Below are 26,165 nucleotides of genomic sequence, written 5' to 3'. Positions count from 1 at the left end.
TGCAGGGAAACATCACACTGACCCGATTGTTTATCAAAAATTCCGCTCATCAATTTCATTTAACTGGCTCTTGGCAACCACATAAGGCACTTGGAAAAAACCACCAAAACAACTCAACATTCTAATAGCAAAACATCCTGCATTTACTTTAATGAGCTACTTTCTCATTTCTGAAATATATATGAGGAAAATGAGCCTAAAAACCAACAAGAAACAAACACCTCTCATATGAGAGCCACTACACAGCTACCAGAATTATTCTATTATGCATCTCACTTTTTGAAAAGCAGGAATGATTTACGTATTCAATTAATAATTTTTTATACAGTTTATAAGGAGGAGGGAAAATCCATCATGGTACTGCAAATTCAGTCATCTTGGAGAAGTCAGAAGATGCTATTAAATATTTGAAGCAATACAAATAGAAAAGAAACCCAAAGAGTAGTACTAGTCAATATTCATAATAGAATACTTTTACTTAAAAGGTTTATTTAAAATTCTCCCCTTTTCTACCAGAAAATAGTAATTTTTAGAAATTAATAAGCATTCCAACTTCAAGTATATAGAACCAGCCAAGTTATAAAATTATCCAATCAACCGAAAAATGCTATGATTGTACTCGCACATTTTTAAAAGCAAAAACCAGCAGTTGACTAAAGGGACGTCTTTATTCAATATTTCAGCGCTTGCCAATCTTGTGATAATTATTAAAAGTCTTGACAAAACAGGCTTGCAAAGCAAGCTGTATACAGTATAATTAGGAACATCACTGATTATTACTTACAAGTTGATACTGCCTGCAATAATCCACAGCCTGGTGCCCGAGATTATTAACGACTGATTGGCCAGACATAACCCTATTAGTGCTTCCCTTCGAAGCTGGTTCATTTGTTGCAGGTCTTATTACCCTTGTAGCAGATAAGGCGTCTTCATTTAGGCAGAAAGGAAAAGAGAACAAAATTAAATTCAGAATATAATGTCCTTTCAAAAAAAAAAACCTATTCACGTGATCCACCCCTCAGGCATATAAATTAAGTATTCTACAACCTCAATTTTGAATTAAATACAGAAACTTGAGAGCAATGAGAAATTATGAAAAATGTTATTATTTTTTTAAAATAAAAAATTGATGACAAGATAAAATAAAACCCGAAGGAACAACTGAAACAAGTAGCTGGATAATAAATCCTTCATGAAACAAGATTAAGTTCAGTTCTCTGCTCAAGAAGCAGCCAGTTATCTAAGCATACAGAAATACAACCTATTTCAAGATACAGCGGAACAGCAATTTTCAAAACTGACTTTGGAGTGCAGACAGCATACAGAGACATGCAACATCTATTTATGGCATCAAACAGCAACTTGACCTGAAATTAAAAATCAGGGAAGTTCCCCTTAGAGAGTAACTAACACACATGAAACTATTTGCACCTTAGTCTTCTGAATACAGACAGTAACTGTAATTGCTATTTCATTTCTGCCCATAGCAATTTGAGCTAAGAGCTCCTGCTTAGGAACCTTATGCCTGAAAACCAAAGGGCAAGGATAATTTTCCAAATTTAATATTTTTTATTACATTTCTCACACTGCCTCCTCACAAAGGTGCTCCCTTAGCAATGATGGTTAGGGGATTGTTTGGTTCAATGCCATTCTCTTTCCAGCTATAGAGGTTCCTGCAGAATGCATCCTGCTGAGATGAACTTCTGCAGGCACCCGAGACTGCTCCAGAGAAGGGTTATAGCTAGAGAGGGAAGAGCATGGAGTGTAGTGATAGGAGGAGGGGGAACAGTTTTAAACTGAAAAAGAGGAGATTTAGATGAGATATTAGGAAGAAATTCTTCACTGTGAGGGTGGTGAGACACTGGAACAGGTTGCCCAGAGAAGCTGTGGCTGCCCCATCCCTGGAGGGGTTCAAGGCCAGGCTGGATGACTACGTCTACCCATCCTTTAAAAACCTGTGGGTCTAGATTTCTTCTACAATTTTTTGCATTTTTTTTTTCTAAATGTGTAGTAAGAACAGCAAAGCCCTCTGGCTCTTAAAACTCAGACTTCTTGCAACAGAATTACCTTTAGATCTTGCTTTTTCTGCAGGGCTTTTGGCTTTCACACTGGTCTTTTTGAAAGTTTCTGTTGGTGCTCTCTTTTCATTAGCTGGAAAAGACTGTTTTGGGAGTGAAGTGGGTTTCCCATACCCAGAGCTTCTAACCACACCGTGAGGACCATACGAAGATTTCTTTTTATGTAGAGGTGCTGGACTTCTGATATTCTTAGTTGTCATTGATTCTGATCTTTCATTCTTCAAGGAACAAGACTGAGGAGCCTGTGATAGAGCACATGTGTTTAAAGCAAGTTTTAGGCTCTAGTGTGATCTGAACATAGCTTTCACTACCAAAAGAACACAAAACCAGTTACCAGAATTACACAGCTGTAAGGCATGGGGTGGTGGGAAGCATTATTTTTAACCCAATTAATAACATGTCATTTTGCAGAATTCTACTACTTCAGAAGTATATGTAGCTCAAGTATTTTGTACTAGCTCTGTTAAAATGTTCTGGGAAGTTATATTACATGACAGGATCTTTAGCTTACCAAAGGAGGTAGCTCATCACTAAAGGCAAAGCACAGTGAACACAGAAACCCAGTGATGAAAAGAGGAACATTTTGAGGCAGAGGAACCTGATCATTGAAAACAGAGCATGCAACACCTAAGACCAACAAATGAGACATGGGGAAACCCACCAGGATGAATCAGCCAAACAACTCCTCTCCCTGCAATGCCTTGCAGACAGAAGCAGTGATTGCCTACAAGAGCATGGAGCTAATTTAGGGGATGCAGAGAGAAGAGAGTTTGGGGATGCAGGGATTTGGGATTGTGTAAATCTTGTTATGGAATCTTTGAGAGGATTGTGGGAACGTGCAAAATTTATGGGATGTTTAAGGAACGGACAAAAACTTGGTGAAGGAAGAGATTAAGGTGGATCAAGTAGAAACAAGTATGGGAAACGGAGGGAAAACAGGATTAAAGAAGGTGGTGACATGACCAGGATGTGGGTCATTTTGACTGTCTAAGCCCTACTCTGATCATTCCAGTCTCTCCTATATTTTGATTGAGCTGTATTTCTACCAGTCCTCTCTGTGAGTATGCTCTCTGTTCTGAGCTGGTGTGATTACACAGGAGGACATGCTCAGACTCACTGCCACCTCTGAGCTGGGGACATGGAACTGCAGCAGCCCTGCACGTATTGGGCTAGGACAGGAAGAACCCTGCTGGTCCCAAAGTCCACCAGATTTGGCTACTAACAGCAGCAATAGTAATGTAAGAGTTTCAAGAAAAAAATCAGAGCATAATCCAACGACAGGTAGTCTAAAAATACATACATTTTAAATGTATTTCCATATAATAAAAATCTGGTTGATATTACTTACTTGTTTAGCTTTGCCATCTTGTGAAAATGGAGAGTATTGTACTATTTTTTCTCTTGGCACATCAGGCTGTACCTCACTGGTTTGAATTTCTTTCTCAGTTACCCTCTGGAAATTATCATCATTCACAGCTGGCTCCAGAAAGATGCTCTCTTCTCCGTTAATTTTTTCAAATAAGTTTGTCTCCCAAATCTTACTATTCTGGTGCTCTTTAAAGGGCAAGTGGCTGATAAGGTCATTTGCTGTGCTGCTTACCAGTTTCACAGGACTACAAGAGAAAGGAATAAAGTCACATATAATAGGACTTTTGCCTTTTGCTTTTCTATCCCTCTGGGAAAAGTGGGCCATTTTTCCTTTAGGTATCAGCTGTAAAGACTGCCTGAATTTGAAAGAGCCACTAGGCTCCTTTTAAGAACAACCTTGCACATTTAGTTATACAGATTCACCCCCACGCTGTGCAACAAGAGCCATTTCCCAGCAGGGACTGTTTTTGTGGAGGTACCAAACTTGGCTACAAGACAAACACCTGCAAGCATGCAATTAACGTCAATAAAGCAATGAATGGTAATTTGTGCTGGGTGCAGCTATGTGATAAGCTCCCAAAACGGGTTTGTTAAGCATAATCTATTTCTCACAATTCCAGGGTCTGTGCTTTCTCCTCTAGATGCAAGAGCTGGAGCAAACCAGGAGGAGGTACAGAGCACAGGTCAGTGAGAATCACAGCAGTAAGCAAAATAAGAGGATTTGATCTTAGGTTATGGAGACTGGAGAGCAAGGGTAGGATGTGGGCTGAAATCTGTGTATGGAGGAGGGGAAAGAGCAGAAGACTGAGAAAACAGAGATCATTGCTGTGGTAGCTGTGAGAGTGAGGAACACTCCTCCAAATAATTTGGCAAACGTTGCTGCTTATCATTCCAACAAAGTTTGGGAATCCCTGGTCTAAACCAATTAACCCTGTATATTCATTTTATGATTCACTGCAAATGTCATAATGCCAGAGCAAGACATAATGAAATTTCAGTATTTAATTAGGGAACAAGACAGATGAGTTATTTAGTAAGCTATTTTTCACAAATAGTTAATGGACTTCAGTTATTACAATTCTAAAAATGCATTCTGAAATAAATACCTTTCGGGCTCCACATCGACCCCTCTGATATTGTATGAATGTCCTTTAATTGGTTTCATCAATTCTTCCACAGTAGGTAAGTCTAATTAGTGGAAAATAAAAAATAAAAATTAAAACACTTAGAAAAAGTATTTAGAAAAAGGATTTGTATAAAGGACAAGATTTAAAAGTGTTTCATAAATGCAGTATTAAAGATACTACCAGTTCACTCAGTTTAAATGCTTGTACAACACGTGCTTTCCTTCGAGGTATTTACCCGATTCAATAGTTGACATATTTTTGGAGCAGAGGTTGTTATTTTGTGAAACACCTTGCACTAAGCACTCTGAGATGGCTGCTGCAGAATCGTGCAGGTTTTGCTCATGGGTGTCCCCCAAGGACTGACCAAGCTGATGATAGGCTTGGTGTAACGCTTCCATGTCGCTGGTGGTTTGCCCATAGGAAGTGCCTGTGGAAAAAAAAATTAAAATAAAAACTTCATTTTTATAGTAAAAATAAACAGTTGCCAAGTTAATTAGTACATACTAAATAGTCTCATCTACAGTTTGCATGCCTCCCCACCCCTCTCCCAGCCTCAGTACTAAAACTAACAGCGTATATGATACAACTGTATTAACAGCTGCCATTTGAGCCATACTCTGGATATAAGTGCATACACTGCTGCCCAAACTTGGATAATGTATATAATTTTATAATTGTGTTCAATGCTGTCAAAGAAGAATTTTAGCTGTGATGAATAACCAAAGGAGGTGCTATTTAAAAATCAAACTGCAATGTCAAAAGCAACTTTACAATAATCATGTGTAAAAAGGTGTCTTTTTAGCAGAAACGTGACTTTTTCCTGAAATACTTCCTCCTCCTTTCAAGAATTGTTACTAAGAGCCCAGTTCACTTATAACCTAAGCACAAATGAAGACATCAGAGCCATCTGTTCTAACTGAAGTAAGATTTTTGCGGTTTGGGGCTTTGTTGTGTGGTTTTGTTTGGTTTTGGTTTGTTTTCTTCTAAAGCAACCCTTACCTGCTTCATTCATTTCAGTTCCACTGACTTCTTCAGGCAGCTGATGTTCACCTAAAGCTACATCTGACGTTTCAAAGGCCTTTTGAAGTTCTGTAGTTGAATCTTGTGAATCAAGTAATACAACTAAAGCAAAGAAGATGAATGTTAAAGAAAATACAATTCTCATGCTTTGTCTATATTGGAATTAAAAGTATACCAAAGCTTATCTTGTACTAAACTTCACTAAACTATATTAAAGCTTATAATGTACTAAACATGCAAAAACCAGTATATAGATTATTCTAATGCTATTAAACTGATTAACTCTGATTACAAGCACCAAAATCTGAGTACTGACTAGATGTAGTGAAATAAACAAATACACTGATGATCACTTTGAAGTGCAAACTTGTAGATTTCTCTTTAACCAACAGACTTTGAGTAGAAGACAATAACATCAGGTGAAAAATATCAAAATTGTAAAAATTGGGTGAGAAAATTTCAAAAAGCTACATTTAGTATTCTCCTACTGATCAAAGTTTGTACTTTACCTTTAGCCAGCATGCCAGCATTTGCTTCTTCCTAACAAAGACAATAAAAAAAATAATTACTTTTTGAATTTCAGGGGAAACGAAATCAAGCTGAACAGCCTTTAGAAGTTAGTCCTAAACCTAAGAACAGTTCTTAGAACCAAGCAGTTCTTGGTGTTAGAACTTTAATAGAACGACATAGTCCCAGGACAACTATATCCTTTTCTTTCAGACAGTATATATTATATAAAGGTTTACTATATTTACAGTTATATACTGCAGAGATTCTACAATTCATGCAAATAATAGAAACATTTGGTAGGTTATACCTGTTCTTGATGACTTAAATCAACTCCTGATAGGATGTTTTGATTCACCTGACTCTCTTCTGTTTTAAAGGCAGGATCAGCATCTGCTTCTTCTTCAAAATCATCACTGTAGCTGCCTGGAGAGTAAAATAAACATCAAATTCAATATTCAAGGAAGACCAAGCAGCTTTCATTTCTGTTATTCTGTTTAGCAAGGTTCTCACCATTCTTAGTGTACACACAGAAAAAAAATAAAAATAAAAACAATTCAAACCAACGATTTTGCAAGATGGTATTACCAGATTTCTCTTCATGTGCGGATTCCTCTTCTCCTTTTTCATTTTTTTCATTTCTGAGAAACAAAACGAAAACTTTACTCTCTTCTTGGACAGCTAAAAAATATGGGGTTTTTTTCTATAATTCCAAACTTTGATACTTGTTACAATTAACAATAAAATTAAAAACCCAAATTTGTCCATCATATTAAATAATAGGTATGAAAGGGAGATGTCAGCACAATTAACAATAAAATTAAAAACCTGAATTTGTCCATCATATTAAATCATAGGTAAGAAAGGGAGATGTCAGCCATTATTAAAGTAAATGTTCAAGTTTTTACAGGTGTCCATAGTTAAAATTCCCGATCTAACTCTTAAAATCACTCCCTTTCTGAATTCTCTCCACGATCATTAGCTTCTCAGAGATATTTTTATCATCTTCCTCTTCTGACCTTCTCATTCTGTATTAGCAAACAACCAAAAAATCTCCTTTCTTTCCCCTTTTTCTGTGAAGTTAAAGTTTTGTCCTTACCTAAAACTCTCCAGAATTCTGACCATCCAACTGTTTTCTTATTGGAAGTTTCCTTCACCCTCACCCTTTTTAGCAAAAGCAGCCTGAATTGTCCCTTCATCCCTTTCTCTCACATACGTTTGAATTTATTTTCATGTATCTGATTATAAATTAATTGCCCTGGTCTGTGAAGATTTTGTATCCTTCCTCTAGATTAATTTGTAACATCGTGTCTAGGGGGTCACAGAATCTCTCCTGATCTGCTTCCTTGTTATTATCAGTTATCAACTCTCACTTAGTTACACCTCTCAATAAAGAACGTTAAATCAACTTGTAGCTACTGAGTTATGCACAAGACCGTGTAGCTACATCCACTCATCACCAAGTCATGCTCTCACCTTATTCCTTTCTTTTATTTATGAAATCAACTTGTAGCTACTGAGTTATGCACAGGACCATGTAGCTACATCCACTCATCACCTTGATGGTCTCACCTTATTCCTTCCTTTTATTTATCAAGCCCACTTCTGTCTTTGTCTTCAAAAAAAATAAAGACAACACAAAAGATACAAACCGAACCCACCAAACCAAACAAACCACAACAAAAACAAGAACCCCAGAGAACTCATACAGGTCTTGTCCCACAAAATCTCAGTGACCATGATATTTGAATACCTGTCACGTGTTCCCACTAATATAGTTCACAACTTTTCTTCCCTCTAAATTACCGTGCAAATGGTGCTAGTAATGCAGAATCATTGAAATCCAGCTCTTTATTTAATCTTGAATAATCAATAGTAGAGGAAGCTTCTCGTTCAAGCTTGGCAAAGAAGATCTCTTTTTCTTCTTGTTCTTCCAAGGTATCCAATCCAGCTCCCAAAATACTTTGATTAGGCCCAGAAGCTAAGACTGAATCTAAATTCCAAAACAAATAATAAACTAATTGTGTCTATAGAACTGTATTAATAGTTAACAGCAACTATAGACAGACACACAAACTATTCACTTTCAAATCATCACAAGCAAGTACCAGGAGCCTACAGCTCATGAGGTGCAGCTGACAGAAGTAAAGAATCCTGACTTGCAAGGAATTAAGGGAAACAGTTAAAGGAGTTTATTGAGATGTAGGCAACTTCATGAAATGGCTGCACTCTGGGTTCTCACCATTTGTCTCCAGGCTGTCTCCACTTTGGGAGACAGCAATCCCATTACTTTTCTGTATCTCTTCCACGTGGATATTCTCACCCGTTTCCTCCACAGGCTGCGAAGTGTTTGGCATCTTGACAAAGCTGCCGTTGGCTCTGCGCGTTCCTAGGGAAGAAGTTGCAATATTCTTGACTATCATCTAAAAGCTATTTGTATGACACTTTGGTCTTTGAGTCATCTTCCAGAGCCATCAGTTTTAAACTCATGCTGCAAGTGCAAAGATACCCAGTCTCTTGAGTCATCTTCCAGAGCCATCAGTTTTAAGCTCATGCTGCAAATGCAAAGATACCCAGTCTCCCAAATCATACCATCAACCCAACTCTGATAAAAGCCATCACTAAACCATGTCTCTAAGCACTATGTCAACCCATCTTTTAAATACCTCCAGGGATGGTGCCTCAGCCCCTTCCCTGGGCAGCCCATTCCAGGGCTTAATAACCTTTTCCATATAAAATTTTTTCTTGCCCATTCCAGGGCTTAATAACCTTTTCCATGTAAAATTTTTTCTTAATATCCAATGTGAACCTCCCCTGGCACAACTTGAGGCCATTTCCTCCTCTCCTATCTCCTGTTCCTTGGGAGAAGAGACCGACCCCCCCTGGCTACACCCTCCTTTCAGGGAGTTGGAGAGAGCCAGAAGGTCTCCCCTCAGCCTCCTTTTCTCCAGGCTGAACACCCCCAGCTCCCTCAACCTCTCATTTAACTTCACTTTCTATTATAAGGCTACACCCTCCTTTCAGGGAGTTGTAGAGAGCGAGAAGGTCTCCCCTCAGCCTCCTTTTCCCCAGGCTGAACACCCCCAGCTCCCTCAGCCTCTCATCTAACTTCACTTTCTATTACGTGATATGTAAATCTTGTTTAATGACAATTAATTAGTCTGTTACATACATTTTCTTCCCATCCTTCATGGTTGTACACAAACATATAGTTCAGCAAGGGGCAAATATAACCACTGGAGAAACTGACTCACTGTAATTTTACTTACGGAGGACAATCACACCCACACACCCTGTACAGAAATTAACACTTCTTTGTTAAAAGTCTATTCATTTTGTTTGATCTACAGACTTTTGAAAACTGTAGCCATTGGCCCAGCAGGTCCTTTTCATTTGTTGCAAATTAAATGCTTTAAGGAAGAAAAAAAAGTAATTAAAGTTACTTAAAGGTCATTGATGAACACAACTAGTTCTTCCATTCTCTGTGTTTACGCAGCTACAACACGCAGGGACTCTCCTTACTGTAATTTCATTGCTGTGAGGGTTCGACATCACCTCACCAACGTGGTGAAATCTGCTCTCAGACAAAACGCTGCCTTATCTACTTAGAGAAAAAAATAAAAGCCAAATATTGCCGTACACAGCTCTCAGACAAAACGCTGCCTTATCTACTTCCTTAGAGAAAAAAAATAAAAGCCAAATATTGCTGTACACGACTAGTTAAAAGGCAGTATCAAGTCCCTTCTGCCTGTCCCTATGACACATTTATACTTAAAAATTCTTTAGAGGTTCTCTTTGGAGAAGGGCTAGGAGAAAAGCTGCTTCTGCATTTTATCCAACGCCATATGAAAGGGTTTAACAGTTATAGAAGGGAACTGAAACCACGCACGTCTTTTCTAACACAAATCTCCAGTTAGTAAAATAAACTCAGAATTTTTTTGTTCTGTCTGACCAAATGATGTTTAGGCTGTAGCTGTGTCCTTGTACTGAACACACCAGGAGGGGTGACGACAACCCCGTTTCCTGCTGGCAGGAGACTGCAGGAGATGCCTACATCAATAACCCTTCAGATCACGGACCTAAACCGGTCCTCAGTCTGCTCATCGAGTGCTGCAACTCCAGCCTGTTACTCTGTCCTCTAGAAAGGTCCAACCAAGTCCCTTTTGAGAAGTTCCATACTTTTTTTTCCTTGATTTCCATGACAAAGTCCCCTTTAAACATTTTATTGGGAAATGTCACTCCAGCTCCATCCCCAACACACCTCACTGACTCCACTTCCCTGCAAAAAACTTCAGAGACATTTACTAAAGGTCAAGCTCCACCTGTATCCAAAGTCAATGTCTAAATAAATACATTTTGCCACTACACTGAAAAGCATAAAATGGTTCTAAGTGCTGAACAGAAGTGGAAAAAGTACGAATAGTCCCTTTCTCTGGTAGGTAAATGCAGTAATTTAATATCATTTACCCTCTATTCCAGTCATCAAGACAGCAAACGGGAGCTGGGTCACAGGATTTTTTGCAGAGTTTGAGATTAGCCAGGACCTAACCCAGACCTCCAACATCCTATTTTTCAATGAGAAAATGTTAGTAGAATCAAAAATAAACTGTTACTGCCCTCCCATGGAAGATTTACTAAGAGAAAGGAGATGGCAATATACAACAGTAAAAAGATAACTGTTACTGCCCTCCCATGGAAGATTTACTAGAGAAAGGAGATGGCAATATATGACAGTAAAAAGATAATTAGAACTTAGAACAAAATTTTTGAGGAAAACATTCTCGAGTTGTTTTATTTAAATCACCTCAAACTCAATGAATTTAGAACAAAATTTTTGAGGAAAACATTCTCTTGAGTTGCTTTATTTAAATCACCTCAAACTCGATGAAATTTCTGACAGATTTACATTGATCTTGAAGGTTTCATGGGATTTATGGAAACTAACTCATACTTTTTAAGTATTTTGCCAGTTTAAACCAGACCACAGCTTTTTTTTAATAAGCCCCTCCTACAATAATCTGAAAAATCAAATAGTGTTTAGCAGCCACTGAGTTTTTAAACTCAGCTACTTCCAATTCCTAGGCACCCCCCCAGATTACAGGGGATACAACCATTGCTAATGAAGGCAAAAATGCCTTTTTTACTTGCTCTACACGATCTGAACTCTGAGGAACCTGTCAAACTCAGGAAAAAAAGTATCAACTTGGATGGATTTCAAAGTCTCCATTGTGTTTTTTGGATGTTTGAACAGTCCTACTGATTGCTGTGGAGCTTGCAAGAGTGATTTATTTTTTGAGGGGTATTTGTTAATTTTTATGAAAACCTCTTGAAGAAGCAGATTCCTTGAACTGCCCATTCTTCACATTATCAATTCTTGCAATATTTTGTAAGGCTCCTGATACACAATATTTTTCTTTTAAGCCTTGCCCCTTGAAATTCATTAAAGTAAGAAGATGAGTTTCACCTAGAAAAATATTTCTAACCACCACACTGGCAGATAAAAGTTTAAGACTTTAAATACAAAGGACTCAAACCTACATTCAGTAACAAACAGCTATTTAAAAACGAACTTCTTTTCTCCTTAGTCTCACCAGGACGTTCAGAATTGAGCCATTTTAGCTTTTTAATATCATATAAAACACAGTAAATTTGTTACCCTCCGAATTGTCTGGGCTGTCAGAAGTGAGGCTTCCTTCTTCTTTGTTTAGGCATGAATCTTTCTTGTCCTTATGAAATTTTTCCAGCATTTTGAATTTAGACAAAGCCTTGCTGCGAGATGCACTGGAAGAGGGTTTAGGGGGAACTACTTTTAAGCGTACACAAACATTTATACGTTTTTATACATAATGGGCAGGGAATAAAGAGAGAATTAAGATGTGAGAATTCAAATTGCTGCTTCTGAAAAAGTAGTTCAGTTTCTTCTAGATTGAATTATCTACGATTTTATAGCTATAACTAAAAATTAATAGCTTCTGGAAATAAAACTCTCTTAAAAATAAAAAAAAGAGGAAAAAAAAAAGACAAGTTCCTTCTTGCTCCACATATTTCTTGTATTCAAATACAGTGTTAAAGGAGCTCAATATATTACGTGGAAAGAAAGAAAACTACTAAAGCTACTTCAACAATAGAAGAAGTTTTGTACTACAAGTTTTGAAAGAAAGCATCTAGATCAGTTCAAACAGTGGAAAAACATAGGTACAAAAATGTGAGTTACTACTGTATGTCACAAGAACTGCATGTTGTTTATCAGTTCAAACAGTGGAAAAACATAGGTACTGTATGTTGTTCGCTCAAACCCTTGTGAGGACTTGCTGAGCAGCAAATACAACCAAACGCCTTCCAGTCACATGAGTAGAATTAAATTTTAGATAAGAGTAACTACGTTGAAAACTGTGCTCTCTCCTGATGCTGAGGTGACAGTCACACCACACACTTTACATACCTCAGGCTTGCCAGATGCACTGTATTGGACTGTTCCTTGTAAGGGTGGAGGGGGCTGCTAAATTGGCTAATTCAGAGAAAACTTTTAGTGACAGGTCTTTTGAATTTACCTTGACACAAGAGAGAGCAAGAGTAGTCTAAGGGACAAGGCCAAACACTTCTGCTGTCTAGAAACATGACTATGGTGGGCATATGTGACCAGAAGGTGACACAACTCAGAAACATCCAAGATGAGGAAGCTGGTGAGCCTATGGCAGGTGTGCTGCAAGAGGAGAAATGGTATGAAATCCATTCTGACACAATGCATGGGTTCTTTCCTTCCCTCAACTGATGTCCAAGTCCAAAGAGGAGAAATGGTATGAAATCCATTCTGATACAATGCATGGGGTCTTTCCTTCCCTCAACTGATGTCTGGTGAGGCATCCCTTCTCCAGATTTATATTCTGCCACATTTTCCAGGAAACAGAGTGTTGATAGCATGCCTTCTGCTGTAAATAACGCAAACACCTGATGCCTTTTAAAACAATAATTTGAAATAACTCCTTCTATTGCTCATATTTCAAATATTAAGCCCCATTTGAGAAATAGATTCAGTTTTAGTGTTTATCTCCCAGACCGAGATGCTTTACAGCTATTCTATGCAAATGAAGCTAAGGAAAACAGGGCAGCACACACGCTCTAGAAAGCTAACATAGGGAAATGTTCTATAGGCTACATACACCAGCACAATCTAAACAACAAGTGCCAAATATTTCTTTGTCATGGCTCTCCAAACTGTTGTTGATCTGCTTGAATTTAAGACCAAAGCCACATTTAAATGAGTACATACAAATTAACTGCTGTTGTTTTTTTACACAAAAGTATTCAACGGATCAACGTTTATAACTCATAATTATTCTTTGGAGTTTCTCTTCAGTTAGCATAAAAAGTGACTTCACATGAAAGCTCGAATCTGAAATTACATTGACTAAAATAATCCTGCAGATTAAACAATTTAGTTTGTCATTAGTACACCAAATGTACCGTTTCCCTTCCAGAGGCAGCGTGCACAGAGCAGCCTAGTGGTCAGCAGAGGGAAAAGAATCACATCAATGGAAAATAAACAGAACATTTATCTGGCTGCAATCTTTGAAATTAAAGAAACAGAACAGTGAATATTAATATTCATTGCTTATGTTTAATACTCTCTGTTCTAATACATCATTATAAGTAGTGATGTACGGTGTAATGACAATTGAGCAAAAGTTCACACAGTTATTAGTTTCTTCTGGAAATGACAAATGAAGTAAGTGGCAGTTTGTTTTCAATGAGAACACTATGTTCAAACGCACTGTTCACAAAGGATTTTCTATAGGAAACACACTATTAATACAAAGCTGATATTGAATAAATTTAACAAAACATGTTTAATCAAATACCAGATTGGGAATCTGAATGGGGACTCTTTTGTTCACTATTTCCTGCTATTTCAGCATGGTTTTCCATCATTTTCTTCTCTTTCCTCAGTTTAACAAATCTTGTCTGAAAATCTCAAAAGGCAAGACAAACAGCAAGAACAGACAGGCAAGCAAGACAGGACAGGAATTCTTATCATCCAATTTCTTTTCATCATTTAAACGACAAAAGCAAGTAGAAAGGACATTAGTTAGAGGTAGGTCTTTAACCCGTCAAATATGGAAGACAGTGTCTTGAATCATAATTTGCACATTTCAGTTTAAAGCTGAAGAACAAAGAGTTCAAACATGCCTAGAATAACAAGTTGAATTATTTTAAAGTGTGCTTTATCTTCTCAGCCAAATTAACAGAAATAGTCTATGCTGTTTAGCACTAATCTATAAAACCGAGTGAAAACAGGCTCTTAGTTTAAATCTCTGCCTATTTCCTGGCACTTCTGCAACAAGATGCCTTGGAAAAAACAATCAGACTACAAATAAATGTATAGAATATATTTTGTTTTCCAGTCATGTCTTTCAAGAAAGCATGATATAGACACTGACGTAACTCAAAACAAAAATCTCAGACTGGAAACAACTTATCAGCTCAGTGCATTATAGCATGATATAGACACTGACGTAACTCAAAATGAAAATCTCAGACTGGAAACAACTTATCAGTGCATTACTCAAGCTAATTAGCCAGACTCCACTTTGTTAATATATCAATGTATCTATACAGTGTCACTCAAACATACCATCCACTTTGTTAATATATCAATGTATCTATATAGTGTCACTCATACATATGGAGCATGTATTTGTTACGCAGTGCCACACCGTGGGTGGAGAAAAGATTTATACATTTATGTAAGTTTGATTCATGATACCAAAACACTTTAAAAATAATAATTCTATTAGCTGACAGCCTATAAATAAAGCCCTATCTGCAATCAACGTGGAGGTTCAAGCCTAGAATCCACAAGGATCTCAACCAAATTTCCAAGAATGCTAACATTACACTTTTCAGAAAAAAAATTCAGCTTATTTCATTGTCACTCATACATATGGAGCATGTATTTGTTACGCAGTGCCACACCGTGGGTGGAGAAAAGATTTATACATTTATGTAAGTTTGATTCATGATACCAAAACACTTTAAAAATAATAATTCTATTAGCTGACAGCCTATAAATAAAGCCCTATCTGCAATCAACGTGGAGGTTCAAGCCTAGAATCCACAAGGATCTCAACCAAATTTCCAAGAATGCTAACATTACACTTTTCAGAAAAAAAATTCAGCTTATTTCATAAGTTTTTATAATCACAGCAATATTTATTTTCTTCTTCCCCCCACAGGAGAATTATTTCACTATTTAGGGCACATTTAGTAACCTTACAAAAAGGTACAAATCTAAATCATCATCTTGTCAGTCATCCCGTTCAGTAACTTCGGTTGCAATGCTGTTGTACACAACATACACACACTAAAGAATATTAGAGCTACCAAAATTGGATTTGGCAAAGTACTTGGAAGCATTCAATACAGAGACACACACAGAGGAAAATAAAGGAGCAGTTCTAGAAGCCTATCCATGCGGAATTCCCTACAGGCACCTGACCTGTCGTTTTAAAACACTGCAAGTGTATCCCCATGAACTAAAATCACAGCATAGTTTGTAGTGTGTGCACATATGTATATACCCCTCTTTATGTGTGGGATTCACCATTCTCAGTTGTAGCCACATAAAAGTTACCTACTTCTGCAGCTGCAGAGGAAAACTCCTTTTACACTGAAGGTGACCAAGTTGGCCTCTGCAAATGGCTCTCTTTTGGCTCTAGGTTACTTGCCCTAAATTGGATTTCAGTTAGCAGAATGGCACTCATCATAGTACAGATTGTTTCTGTGCTATGCAGTTCCTAAACTATCACAGTGTATATATATATATCACAGCATACAACTGCTACTACTTGGGAGTGTCCAGTGTGACAAATATAGTCCTTTCCTCATGGAGCGATACAATCAGGAGCTCTGCTCCATCCCATAGTGTTATCCTCTTCTTGCCAAATTAAAACCTGGAAAGCCCTCTAATAAAACTTAAATGCCCCTCTGCTTGGCAATATTAAACAACTGGGTGTGATATGGCTTACTGTGTATGTCCCACAAGTGTGGAATTCCATGCAGACAGTGGTGATAGAGGTGTAGCTGAAATAAAACTAATAATGTGGCAGAAGAGTGGTGGGGAAAGAATTCAGTGCACAGATCTAGCATATTTGCCCCACATTTCTGTATTCTCGATTTTATTACATTCAACTCCCAAGACATGTTGGACTTTTGATTCAAAAAGCATTACACACAGATCACTTTCAACTCTCTCTGAAAAAATCAAGCCCCTCATCAAAAGTATGAAGATGAACAGGCCAGCAAGTGAATGGATCACATACTGGCAAAACTGGGTAGGCTCACCTTCTGAATGTTTTCCTGTTACAGGAGAAACCTTTTCTAAGAGAGACCTTAAAAAGTGTCCTTTACCAGAACTCTTTTTTTTTTTTTTTTAAATACACCAATAAACTGCAGATCAAGATCATGTTTCAGTTCTAATAGCTCTACCTCTGGTTAAACTCCACAGCTGATAAGATATTCTTAATTTAAAATGTAAAAGACATAGAATTAGTTTGGATGGGAATAACTTGATAAAAATCACATTATTTCTTCTGATTCTGCTTTGCATCATACTTAACCCATACAAGCACAGTTCTCTAAAACTTGTAGTCACACTGTCTTTTAAGTACCCATTCCACTGGTTTTTGGTTTAAGCAGCATGAGAAGCATCATTATGGGTTGCCTCAAGCATCTCAGAAAAAAACATGGAAAAACACTGAACTTTTAAAGTCACCTGAAAACTTTCTCTGCTAGAACATAGAAAACTGAGGTCGTGCTAACCCCTTAATTCTCACACTTTACCCAGCAAGAACACTCTGTCCTTCCATTATTGGAAAAGCTGCAAGGAAATCATATCAGCTCATAACTACCTGACATGTAGTTGCACTGTGCCTGATGGCAACTCTCTCATACCCACCTGAGCTTTTCAGCAACATCTTAAAAAAGTCCAGATGATACCTAAATGGCACAACTGCTGACTAAAATTTGGCTCCCAACACTGACAGGACAGAGCTGAGCTTAAAATTGTGGACTACCAGCAGGACTTTAACTCTTCTCATGTGAAAAACTGATTTCTGGAACTTTGTGTTAAGCTCCAGTTGTAAATTATACAAATAAGAAGCCATCAACTACTAAACGAGCAAGTGGAAACTAACTCTTTATAGGCTGTCTGGAACTTTGTGTTAAGCTCCAGTTGTAAGTTATACAAAAGAAGCCATCAACTACTAAACAAGCAAGAGGCAATCGCCCTGTGGAAATTAACTCCTTATAGGCTTTACTACCCAATAAGAAAATAATGAAGAAATGGAAAACTAAAGGAGGAAAGGTTGCAAACAAAAGTATGTTTTCTTCCAAAACTATGTAACCAGGTAAATACCAAACTAGCAATCACACCATCACAGCCCTTTTCCCCTTGAGCCATGGATCTTAGCAAGGACAACGTTGAAAATACTGACACAGACATGCATCTTGGAATCAGCTGCTGTTGAAAAGCTTTTCTGTACTTCCCCAACCCATTACAAACATTGCCATTAACATAAAATTATACAAATTGGTCTTTTACCTCTCCAGTTTGGAAAATAGAAATTTATAAAACACACATACGAATATTTCAACAGAATTCATAAATTACAGTTTCTAATTACCTTACTATTTATAATGTATTTACTCTTTATTAGTTTTAATAACTTGTCAGAAAAAAACAGCAGAAAGCTTCCTTACAGCTCGAATGCGATCCCTTTCAAAAAAATACAATTACATTTGAGTTGTTACTTTAGAAATTTGCATTGTAATGTCCTAAAGCACTTGAGTGGCATCAATTTACAGGCCTATATGAAGCATGAGAAAGAACTAGCCTGACCCCCTGTGGCCAAAAAAATGCAAAACTACATTATTTACCACCATCATCCGAATCTTCCTCTGATATCCACCACGGCACTGCATCCTTTTTCTTCGTTTCTTTTTTCCTGGGCTGACCCAAGGTCTCAAGAACGCTCGATTTTTTCTTTGAATCTCCAAGTGAATCATCTGAAAGAGACTGAGTCAATTGCACACAAGATTAAAGACAGCGTTTATGTTTCCACATTCTGTAACTGTCCACTCAATTCTGGACTTCTCAGTTCAGATGGCTCTCTTTACTCCCCACTGCTGGCCTTTTTTGTACATGCATGACAAAGCTTTGTAAGAAGCAATAACTACATTCATGTGGCATAATACAGCATATTATAATTACCCCGCTGCCATAATTTGGATATGTTAAAAGTTCACTGCTTAGTAGAGCTTATGTTCAAATGAAGAGCATTATCAGCTCTTTTTCAATTAGTTACAACACATAAGAACCAAAATCCTGACTACATCCCTGAAGATAACAAAGTAGAGCAGAAGCAGTTTTGCTTTGGCCCTGCTTTCTTCATGAACAACATTATTAATATTCTAAAAATAAACCTTCACAAGCAACATCGTTGCTCCCAGCGAATCACATTTCAGAAAATAGTTTTAATACTTTGTTTTCACAGAAATTAACAGAAATGCCAGATTCATCGTTACCCAACTCTGTATATTAAGCTTTCATACATGTTAGTCACCTGTGTGATTTTGACTGATAAATCAATGGAGAAAAAGTCTCCAAGTATGAACATCCTATGAATTTAAGTTTATTTTATATTTAATTTATATTTATTATATTTATATTTAATTTATTTTTCAGGAAGGAAAATACCTGCAGACAGTTCATAAGATAAGGGCATTTTTTTGAAGTTATGAAGATTTTTTAAAGGAAAACATACTGATCTCTGCTCTTGTCCTTTAATAAAGCTCTTTGTGGCTTACAGCAGGCTCAGAGCCACAATTAGCAGTCCAGACACTGAACAAGGAAATATATTCATTAAGCCAGTGCACTGCAACTTTATACACTACATATTCTTTGTGCTTTAAGTCAGTAAACATGGGGTTAAGGAGCGTGGCATGCTTCTTATTTTTATCTAATTTTTTTGCCATAACTGTTGAAACCAACTGTACCAAAGTGTCTTAAAGAATACGTTGAATAGAGTTAGCAAAAGCCATCAAGTGTAAGAGACAAAAAATTCACATATGAAATGCGTCATATGGGAAAATTTCAAAAGCTTCACTTTGCTAATGATCACAAATAAGAAAATGTGACAGTAGAAAGAGAAAACTAAAGGCAACAGGACTGTGAGTAAATTGTGAGTAAAACAGAAGGGGGTGTTTTAATAAAACAAGCCCCTGCAGTCCACTGCCTGATTTCTATCGCATAAAAAGCGCTACCATAAAAGCCAACCTTCAATTTATATGGGTCTAACATGAACACCTATAAATCAAACGCCAATTATCCCAAACCATCATTTAAGAAAAAAATAATTATAAGAAAATAATAATTCTTGTTCATATCTCTGACCAATAACATCTTTAGAGCTCACAGTTTCACTTGAGAAATCTAAATGCCTGTCCTAGAGTCTCAGAAAGAAAATTTAAGTGCTCTGAGCCTTGCGCTTTAATAAAACACAATTTTAATAAATTACAAAACCGCCAGACAACAGGATGTATTGCAATTTCTTTAAGTTGGCTCAGTGACATAGAACAAACCAGCTTTACATTCTTAATAAACGTCCTATAAATAACAACTTCCTTACACTAGTCAGAACACAAGTACTAGTGCCATTGTCCCACTGTCCCCAAAGGCCAGAGAGTCTCCTGCTGCCTTGAAGTACTGACAGGTGCTTGATGCAAGCTCTGTTATCACTTGCTGTTTCTTTTACGACTAACAGCAGCCTCTACTCCACGAGCAGATTTTCTGTGATGCTCATACTCCTGAGAGTACTGTAACTAAAGAAACTGAAACTCCCACAGGTGGTTCTCAAGTTCTGGAAACTTTCTCCGTCCAGCCATCTCGTCAACTGCAGACAGTAAAGCTGCAGCAGCTGGGAAAGAAATGCTGACACGAAAATACTAGTGCATTTTTCCCAACATGTCAGTTGTCTCAACAGCAAAACTTACAGGTTTTTTTTTTTTTTTCCTTCCTTTGAAAAACAGTACATAAATAAATCAATCAACTTTTTGGACCAGTAATGGCTTTTCAGTGCCAGTAAGCGTCACCGATTTCTTCCTTCCCCTCCTCTATAAAACAGCCTGTCAGCCTTTCAGGAACTCAGACACACATAAAAAAAAAAAACCCCAACAAGTTTCAGCTCTTTAATCTCAATTTAAATAAAAGTCAAAAGACTCAGTTTTAAGAACTGGGACAATTACATGGCACATAACCAGCTTACCACCTCCTATACACATGAAAGAATTAAAAAAGTAGATAAGTAATACAAAATTGGATCTAAAACACTCAGACTTTCATGACAGTTAATTAATTCATGAAACAAGTCTTTTTCAATAAAATCAGTCTAGTCCAAATTATATTTTTAGTACAACATAATATTTTAATATATTTGATCTTTTAATAAAAATTAAAGATGTTTTTCAAACACGGTTTCATGTGTAGTGTTACCCTTCCAGGTACTACTCTACAGATTTTCTAATAAGTATGGTATAGCCTTTCCTTTCAAAAAATCTTCCTTCTCAGCTGTCCATGAATATCAAGCAGAACAAAAGTCAGCCTAGAAGACCAAAAGCAGACAATGGCTTTGTCCTGACTTTGCTTTGCTTGAAGTGTCATCAAAAAAAGCAATTAATTGAAGCACTGTGAATTAGAAAGAGCTCCTCGCATTGAATGTCCCAAGAGAATTTCACAACCAACAGGCAGAAAATGCAGGAGTGATACCAGTATGACATAAGATGATATGTAAATTAATAGGGGAAGTACATTAAAGCAAGACACTGGTGGAGTGGAAGGACCACAGGCACACAGACAATGGAGGAGGAAGAGAAAAATTATGTATGACAACAGGCTGTTCTGGCAAGGGGTTGGGAATAAGTGCAACCAGGCAGACATTTGTGTTTCCTTCTGTATAACACTAAAAGTCTAGAAAATCCCCCTCACTAGTCTAGAAAGTCTAGAAAATCCTCTTCACTTTAAAAAGTTCAGTGCATATGCCAAAATACTTTAGTTTGTTCCTCAAATTAGACTCGCATCATCCAACTGTACCTCCTGTCTTTCTTTAACTGTATATGTTTTAGTTGCAAACATACATAAAATCCTCCCCCCAAACAAAGGCAGTTTTGCTAACTATGACTTATTTAAAAGGGAAAAAATACCCTGCTCTATTTCTTCTCTGAAAGAGAAATGTTGTCTTCCTCAAACTATTAAGAAACAGTTTTTGCAATTCCTACCCCCCCCGCCGTTATACTCTCAACACAATCACCTACACAAACAAAAGCAAAGGGAGGGACGTAACAGAAGATGCACACACATGAAATAACGGAGAGTAGACAATGCTATTGTTATTTGAGTCTGTATCTAGCTGGCAAAACATAAAATAATGCATATTTTTAATGACTGGATTGGCAGTACATGTGTTTAACCAAGTTTAAACACTTTACAAACAATTTTAGTTTGAAAAATTAAGACACGAGTTGTTAAAAGTTACATTCTCTGGAACATGCCAAATATCACTTAGAATAATTCAATGCAGTTATTTTGATTTTTTTTCTAACTCAAGCATTCTCAATGTGGGCAACAGTTGAGAAGCAAGAAGAGCATGTCAAATGAGGAACAAAACAGTAGAAGAAATCATATGCAGAGTTTTGTCAGATGTGCAAAATAAAGAATAAATCTCCTTTCTCTTCCCGAGAGCAACTCCCTTCTTAACAATAATAAGTAACGAACTTTTGACAGAGATGCAGAGACTATTTTTCTATTTTTACTAACATTAACAATTTCAGTGAATTCAAGAATGTTAACTCAATTACATCATGAAGTTGAAGGCCAAAATCTACCTTAAAGTTATTTGTGAATTACTTTTCAGATAGCATTTTGATTTTCTATTATCTCAATTTAATATCGCTCAGTGGAGTCACATTTATTCTGTGTCTGTAAAAACAGCTCACAAGCTGCGTGGGCAAAACAGAATTACAGACCTACCTGGAAAAGCTAAAATAGTTTTGAAAAAGAAGCCTCTGGTTACTACAGATCTTTACTACACAGTACAGAGTGCAATTTTTATGGAATCTAGCACCTATATTTTCCACAAGTAATTAAACTGTAGCACAGCCTCTACATCTTTAAGCATACATTACATAAAACAGAGACCCCAAGAATACTCCCTGCCATCATTAGCTACACTTATATACAGCAACAGAATCTAGTAAAGGCCTTATGTATGAGGTATTTATATTTTAGGGTCACCACACTGTGTGTCTGATAGACCAGAGGACACATTCTGAAATTACAGGACTATATGCAGTGAAAAAAACATTCCAAGTTAGGACATTTTGACCGTGTCCAATAATTGTTAGCTGAAGTCCTAACCCACAGGCTTGCCTGGTTTTGCCTGTACTCAAAATCATCAAGCACCACGAGGAATAAAAGCAACCAAATTAAAATTTTCTAGTCACTACAACATACTTCATTTTGTTAGGATTAATACAAGAATTTTTAAATAGAGTTCTGTAAAACATAGCTTGTGCTTACACACAGGAAAAGGTTTTTTTATCTCATTTTCAATTATAGATCAATTTGACGCTTCTGCTACTAAATAACACACACAATTAAACTGAAACAAAAATCAAGAAGCAGGGGCTCATTCTAAAGACACAACCTAGCAGTGACAAAATATTTATTTAATCACAACACCATTCTTTTGATTTCAATGCAGCAAATAGCATGAATTAAGCTTAGCAATGAAGCGAAAAACTTGCAAAGACTCACACATGACAGCTCTGTGAATTATGTGATAAAAGCACAGCTGCATCGTCTATTTCATGTCTATTTCATATTCGTCCATAGTCAATTTCCCCCCTGTATTTTTAACAGGGAAAAGAGATGTGACCTTGCTCTGAAACATACCTCTTTCAGAAACTCTTCAAACTGCTCATCTAATTCTTCTTTTGAAATTCGATGAGCCATAATCTGCAACTGGACGTTGGGCTCCAAATAAATGAGTTTAAAAACTAAGATTTAAAATAAAAATAAAGTTAATTAAAAGCATTCTGAAATTAGAGGTAGCCTAGTGATTTGCTGCGTTCACAGAGAGCTATAAGCAAAAAAAATAAATAAATCTCAAGAGATGTCAAATTTCATTCCTCCCACTCCTAATCTAAATTATTTATTGAATAAGACAATCAGTGCAAACATACCTGGATTACCCAAGTTCTTTACAATCAAAACAGTAATTTCCAAAACAACAGTTTCAGCATTTTAACAAAGGGATAAATAAATCACCATCTTTACATTTTTCTTCAAAAGACAGCTCTCTTAGCTAACCCCAATTAAGCATTTTGCCAATGATCAAACAAGAATCCACTGCAGTAATACTTCCCATCCTTTTTAAGGGCTTTTAATTCCTTTCTACATTTCTTCTCCAAAACTGGACACATCTGGCATTTTAAGTTTTGTTTCATCGTCTCTGCCGTGCTGAGGACTCAGTAAACAATAAATGCATGAAAGTCGTTAAGATTAGAGGACGAGGTTTGGTTTGATCTGCCCTGACACAGAAAGCCAATGGCACTTGCCCCCCTCCCGTTCCCAAAAAGCCTGTGTCGACTTCTCAGGTATAAAATATGCCCCACACTCAAAAAGCTACAAAGCCTTTGTATATCACACTGCTCAACACATATGGCTACCTTCAAAACTGCATATGTATCGCAGCATTAAACCACCCTAGCATCTTCCAGGCTGAGAAGTGCTACGTAAACATAAAAGGGCTAAACATTTGCAGAAATGCTTTTACCATTAAATAAAACTTCTCCCAATATGGAGCCCCTCTCAGTACACAGGACTGTTACCTACCTAGTAAATTGATTTTGACAGGCGAGTTGTGACAACTGCTTCCTGCTTTCACTCCTTATTCATCCATAGACCACCCGACACTTCGGCTTTGGCAGTTAGAAGAAAAAAAAAAGAAAAAGTTACAGCAGACTGCCCAGACTTTGAATCGAGTGAGATATCCTTCTGTAAGCACTTGGCCAATATCTCTGCAAACATGGTAAGGAGATTAAGAATGTTACCTCTCATGACACACATAATCCAGTATCCTTTTATACGTTTACATCAAAGAACACTAGATGCTTAACACTAGATGCCTTAACAGTTTACTAGCTGTGCCAACTGCACAATACTGAATTCCAGCTTTGCCATAAAAAGAGTCTGTTGACGTTATCTCTACTTGTGTCTACCTTATAATTACGGCTTTTATAAAAACTATCGATACGGAACTTTGTTTTTTAAAAAGTTCAACAAACATGCCAGGCAATTTCCATAATAGAAGACCACAGACAAACATTACCTTTAACAAATATATTTTGCAGCCACACCTTTAGGCTCACAAATGACTTGGTAAGTAACAGAAAGGAATCACCTGCTGGGACAGACGCTACAGCAGAGGGCAGAAAGCGTCAGTTTCAGGAAGGCAGGGCTAACCCACCGGGCTGAAAGCAAGCTTGTACAGCCTAATCCTTTAATCACCCCGGAGCTACCACCTGCCGTGACCCGATCCTCCTCCGCCTTCCCCCAAAGTACAGGCAGGGCTGGCACACGGCGGCAGGGCTGGCACACGGCGGCAGGGCTGGCACACGGCGGCAGGGCTGGCACACGGCGGCAGGGCTGGCACACGGCGGCAGCACCGTGCTCCCCCTCCAACCCCAAACCCAACCCCAACCCCAGCCGCCACTCCGCGGCTCTCCTCCGGGCCCTCTCCCGCCGCAGGCCTAGCGAGTGCTGCCGAAATTAGGCTGCGGGCCGGCCGGGAAGACGGAGAAGCGCAGCCCCGGGAGAAGACGCGGCTCGGAGCCTTGCCCGGGGCGCCGGGGCCTACCTGGGCCGCGCCGGACCCCTCCCGCCCAGAGCGGCGCGGTTGCCATGGAAACCCAGCCGGCCACCGTACCGCCCGGCCTGTCACGTGACAGGGCCCCAGCCACCCCCGGCTCCCCGCCCCGCCGCCGGCGCGCGTGGAAGACACGTGACGAAGGGGTAACGGCCCGCCGCCGCCATTATTACCGTGGCAGAGGTTTCGGCCCGGCCCGGGAAGGCGGAAGTCGCCGCGCTGTGACGTGAAGCGGCGGCGGCGGCGCCGGTGGTGCGGGGCGGGCGCCCCCTGCTGGGTAGCGCGGGGGGCAGCTCCCGCCGGAGACCGGAGACCGGAGAGGGGCCGGTCCCGCCGTGAGGGGTCACGCCAGGATAAGGCAGCGGCGGCCGGGCCCGCGCAGGGGAGAACCCGCGCTCCTGGTCGTGAGGCCTGCGGGGTTGACGTGGTGGCCACCTGCAGCCAAGGTGTCTTCCTCAGCTTTCTGAGGGACAGGCTGCACCTGAAGTCACAGACTCACCAAGTGATCTGGGGTTGGAAGGGACCTCTGGAGATCATCTCCTCCAACCCCCTGCCAGAGCAGGTCCACCCAGAGCAGGTCCCACAGGAACGTGTCCAGGCAGGTTTGGAATGTCTCCAGAGAAGGAGACTCCACCACCTCTCTGGGCAGCCTCTGCCAGGGCTCTGCCACCCTCACAATAAAGAAGTTTTTCCTCACGTTGAGCTGGAATTTCATGTGTTTGTGCCCGTTGCCCCTTTGCCCTGTCCCCGAGCACCACTGAAAAGAGTAGCCCCATCCTCTTGACACCCACCATTTCGGTATTAATAAGCATTGATCAGATCCCCCCTCAGTCTTCTCCAGGCTGCACAGCCCCAGGTCTCTCAGCCTTTCCTCTCAATCGTCTTTGTAGCAAGTCGTTCAGCTGATCTTTTGCAAAAGCAGGATGGAAAGAGTTAAAAGCCATTTTCCCCAACGCAAAAGTCCAAACCAAACCATCCCCTTCTTGCTCCTACCCAGAAATCCCCTTCTGGAGCGTTCCTAGCGTTTCAGCCTCAGATGTCGGCTGCTGCGCTTTTAATAACATTTTAGCACATCCCTGGCAATG

General features: G+C 38.7%; 1 protein-coding gene across 1 annotated transcript in view; it reads right to left on the bottom strand.

The window, feature by feature from the left end:
- The window catches only part of CEP162 (centrosomal protein 162kDa), a 45,227-nt gene extending 20,432 nt beyond the window's left edge, over positions 1-24,795 (bottom strand). The window contains exons 1-16 of the mRNA XM_014964762.1: positions 24,616-24,795; positions 24,048-24,133; positions 23,106-23,209; positions 18,035-18,173; positions 13,960-14,070; positions 8,343-8,489; positions 7,907-8,093; positions 6,689-6,741; positions 6,411-6,526; positions 6,103-6,133; positions 5,573-5,695; positions 4,809-5,000; positions 4,553-4,634; positions 3,427-3,691; positions 2,068-2,320; positions 785-927 (exon numbers count right to left, since the gene is read on the bottom strand). Coding sequence (XP_014820248.1) covers positions 785-927; positions 2,068-2,320; positions 3,427-3,691; positions 4,553-4,634; positions 4,809-5,000; positions 5,573-5,695; positions 6,103-6,133; positions 6,411-6,526; positions 6,689-6,741; positions 7,907-8,093; positions 8,343-8,489; positions 13,960-14,070; positions 18,035-18,173; positions 23,106-23,165 — 1,902 coding nt within the window. The 5' untranslated portion in view covers positions 23,166-23,209; positions 24,048-24,133; positions 24,616-24,795. The remainder of the gene's footprint in view (positions 1-784; positions 928-2,067; positions 2,321-3,426; positions 3,692-4,552; positions 4,635-4,808; positions 5,001-5,572; positions 5,696-6,102; positions 6,134-6,410; positions 6,527-6,688; positions 6,742-7,906; positions 8,094-8,342; positions 8,490-13,959; positions 14,071-18,034; positions 18,174-23,105; positions 23,210-24,047; positions 24,134-24,615) is intronic.
- Positions 24,796-26,165: the final 1,370 nt, after the last annotated feature.

The sequence above is a fragment of the Calidris pugnax genome, unplaced genomic scaffold (genome assembly GCF_001431845.1).
Source record: "Calidris pugnax isolate Ruff unplaced genomic scaffold, ASM143184v1 scaffold219, whole genome shotgun sequence".
NCBI lineage: Eukaryota > Metazoa > Chordata > Aves > Charadriiformes > Scolopacidae > Calidris > Calidris pugnax.
This window is presented reverse-complemented; position numbering and strand designations above follow the sequence as displayed.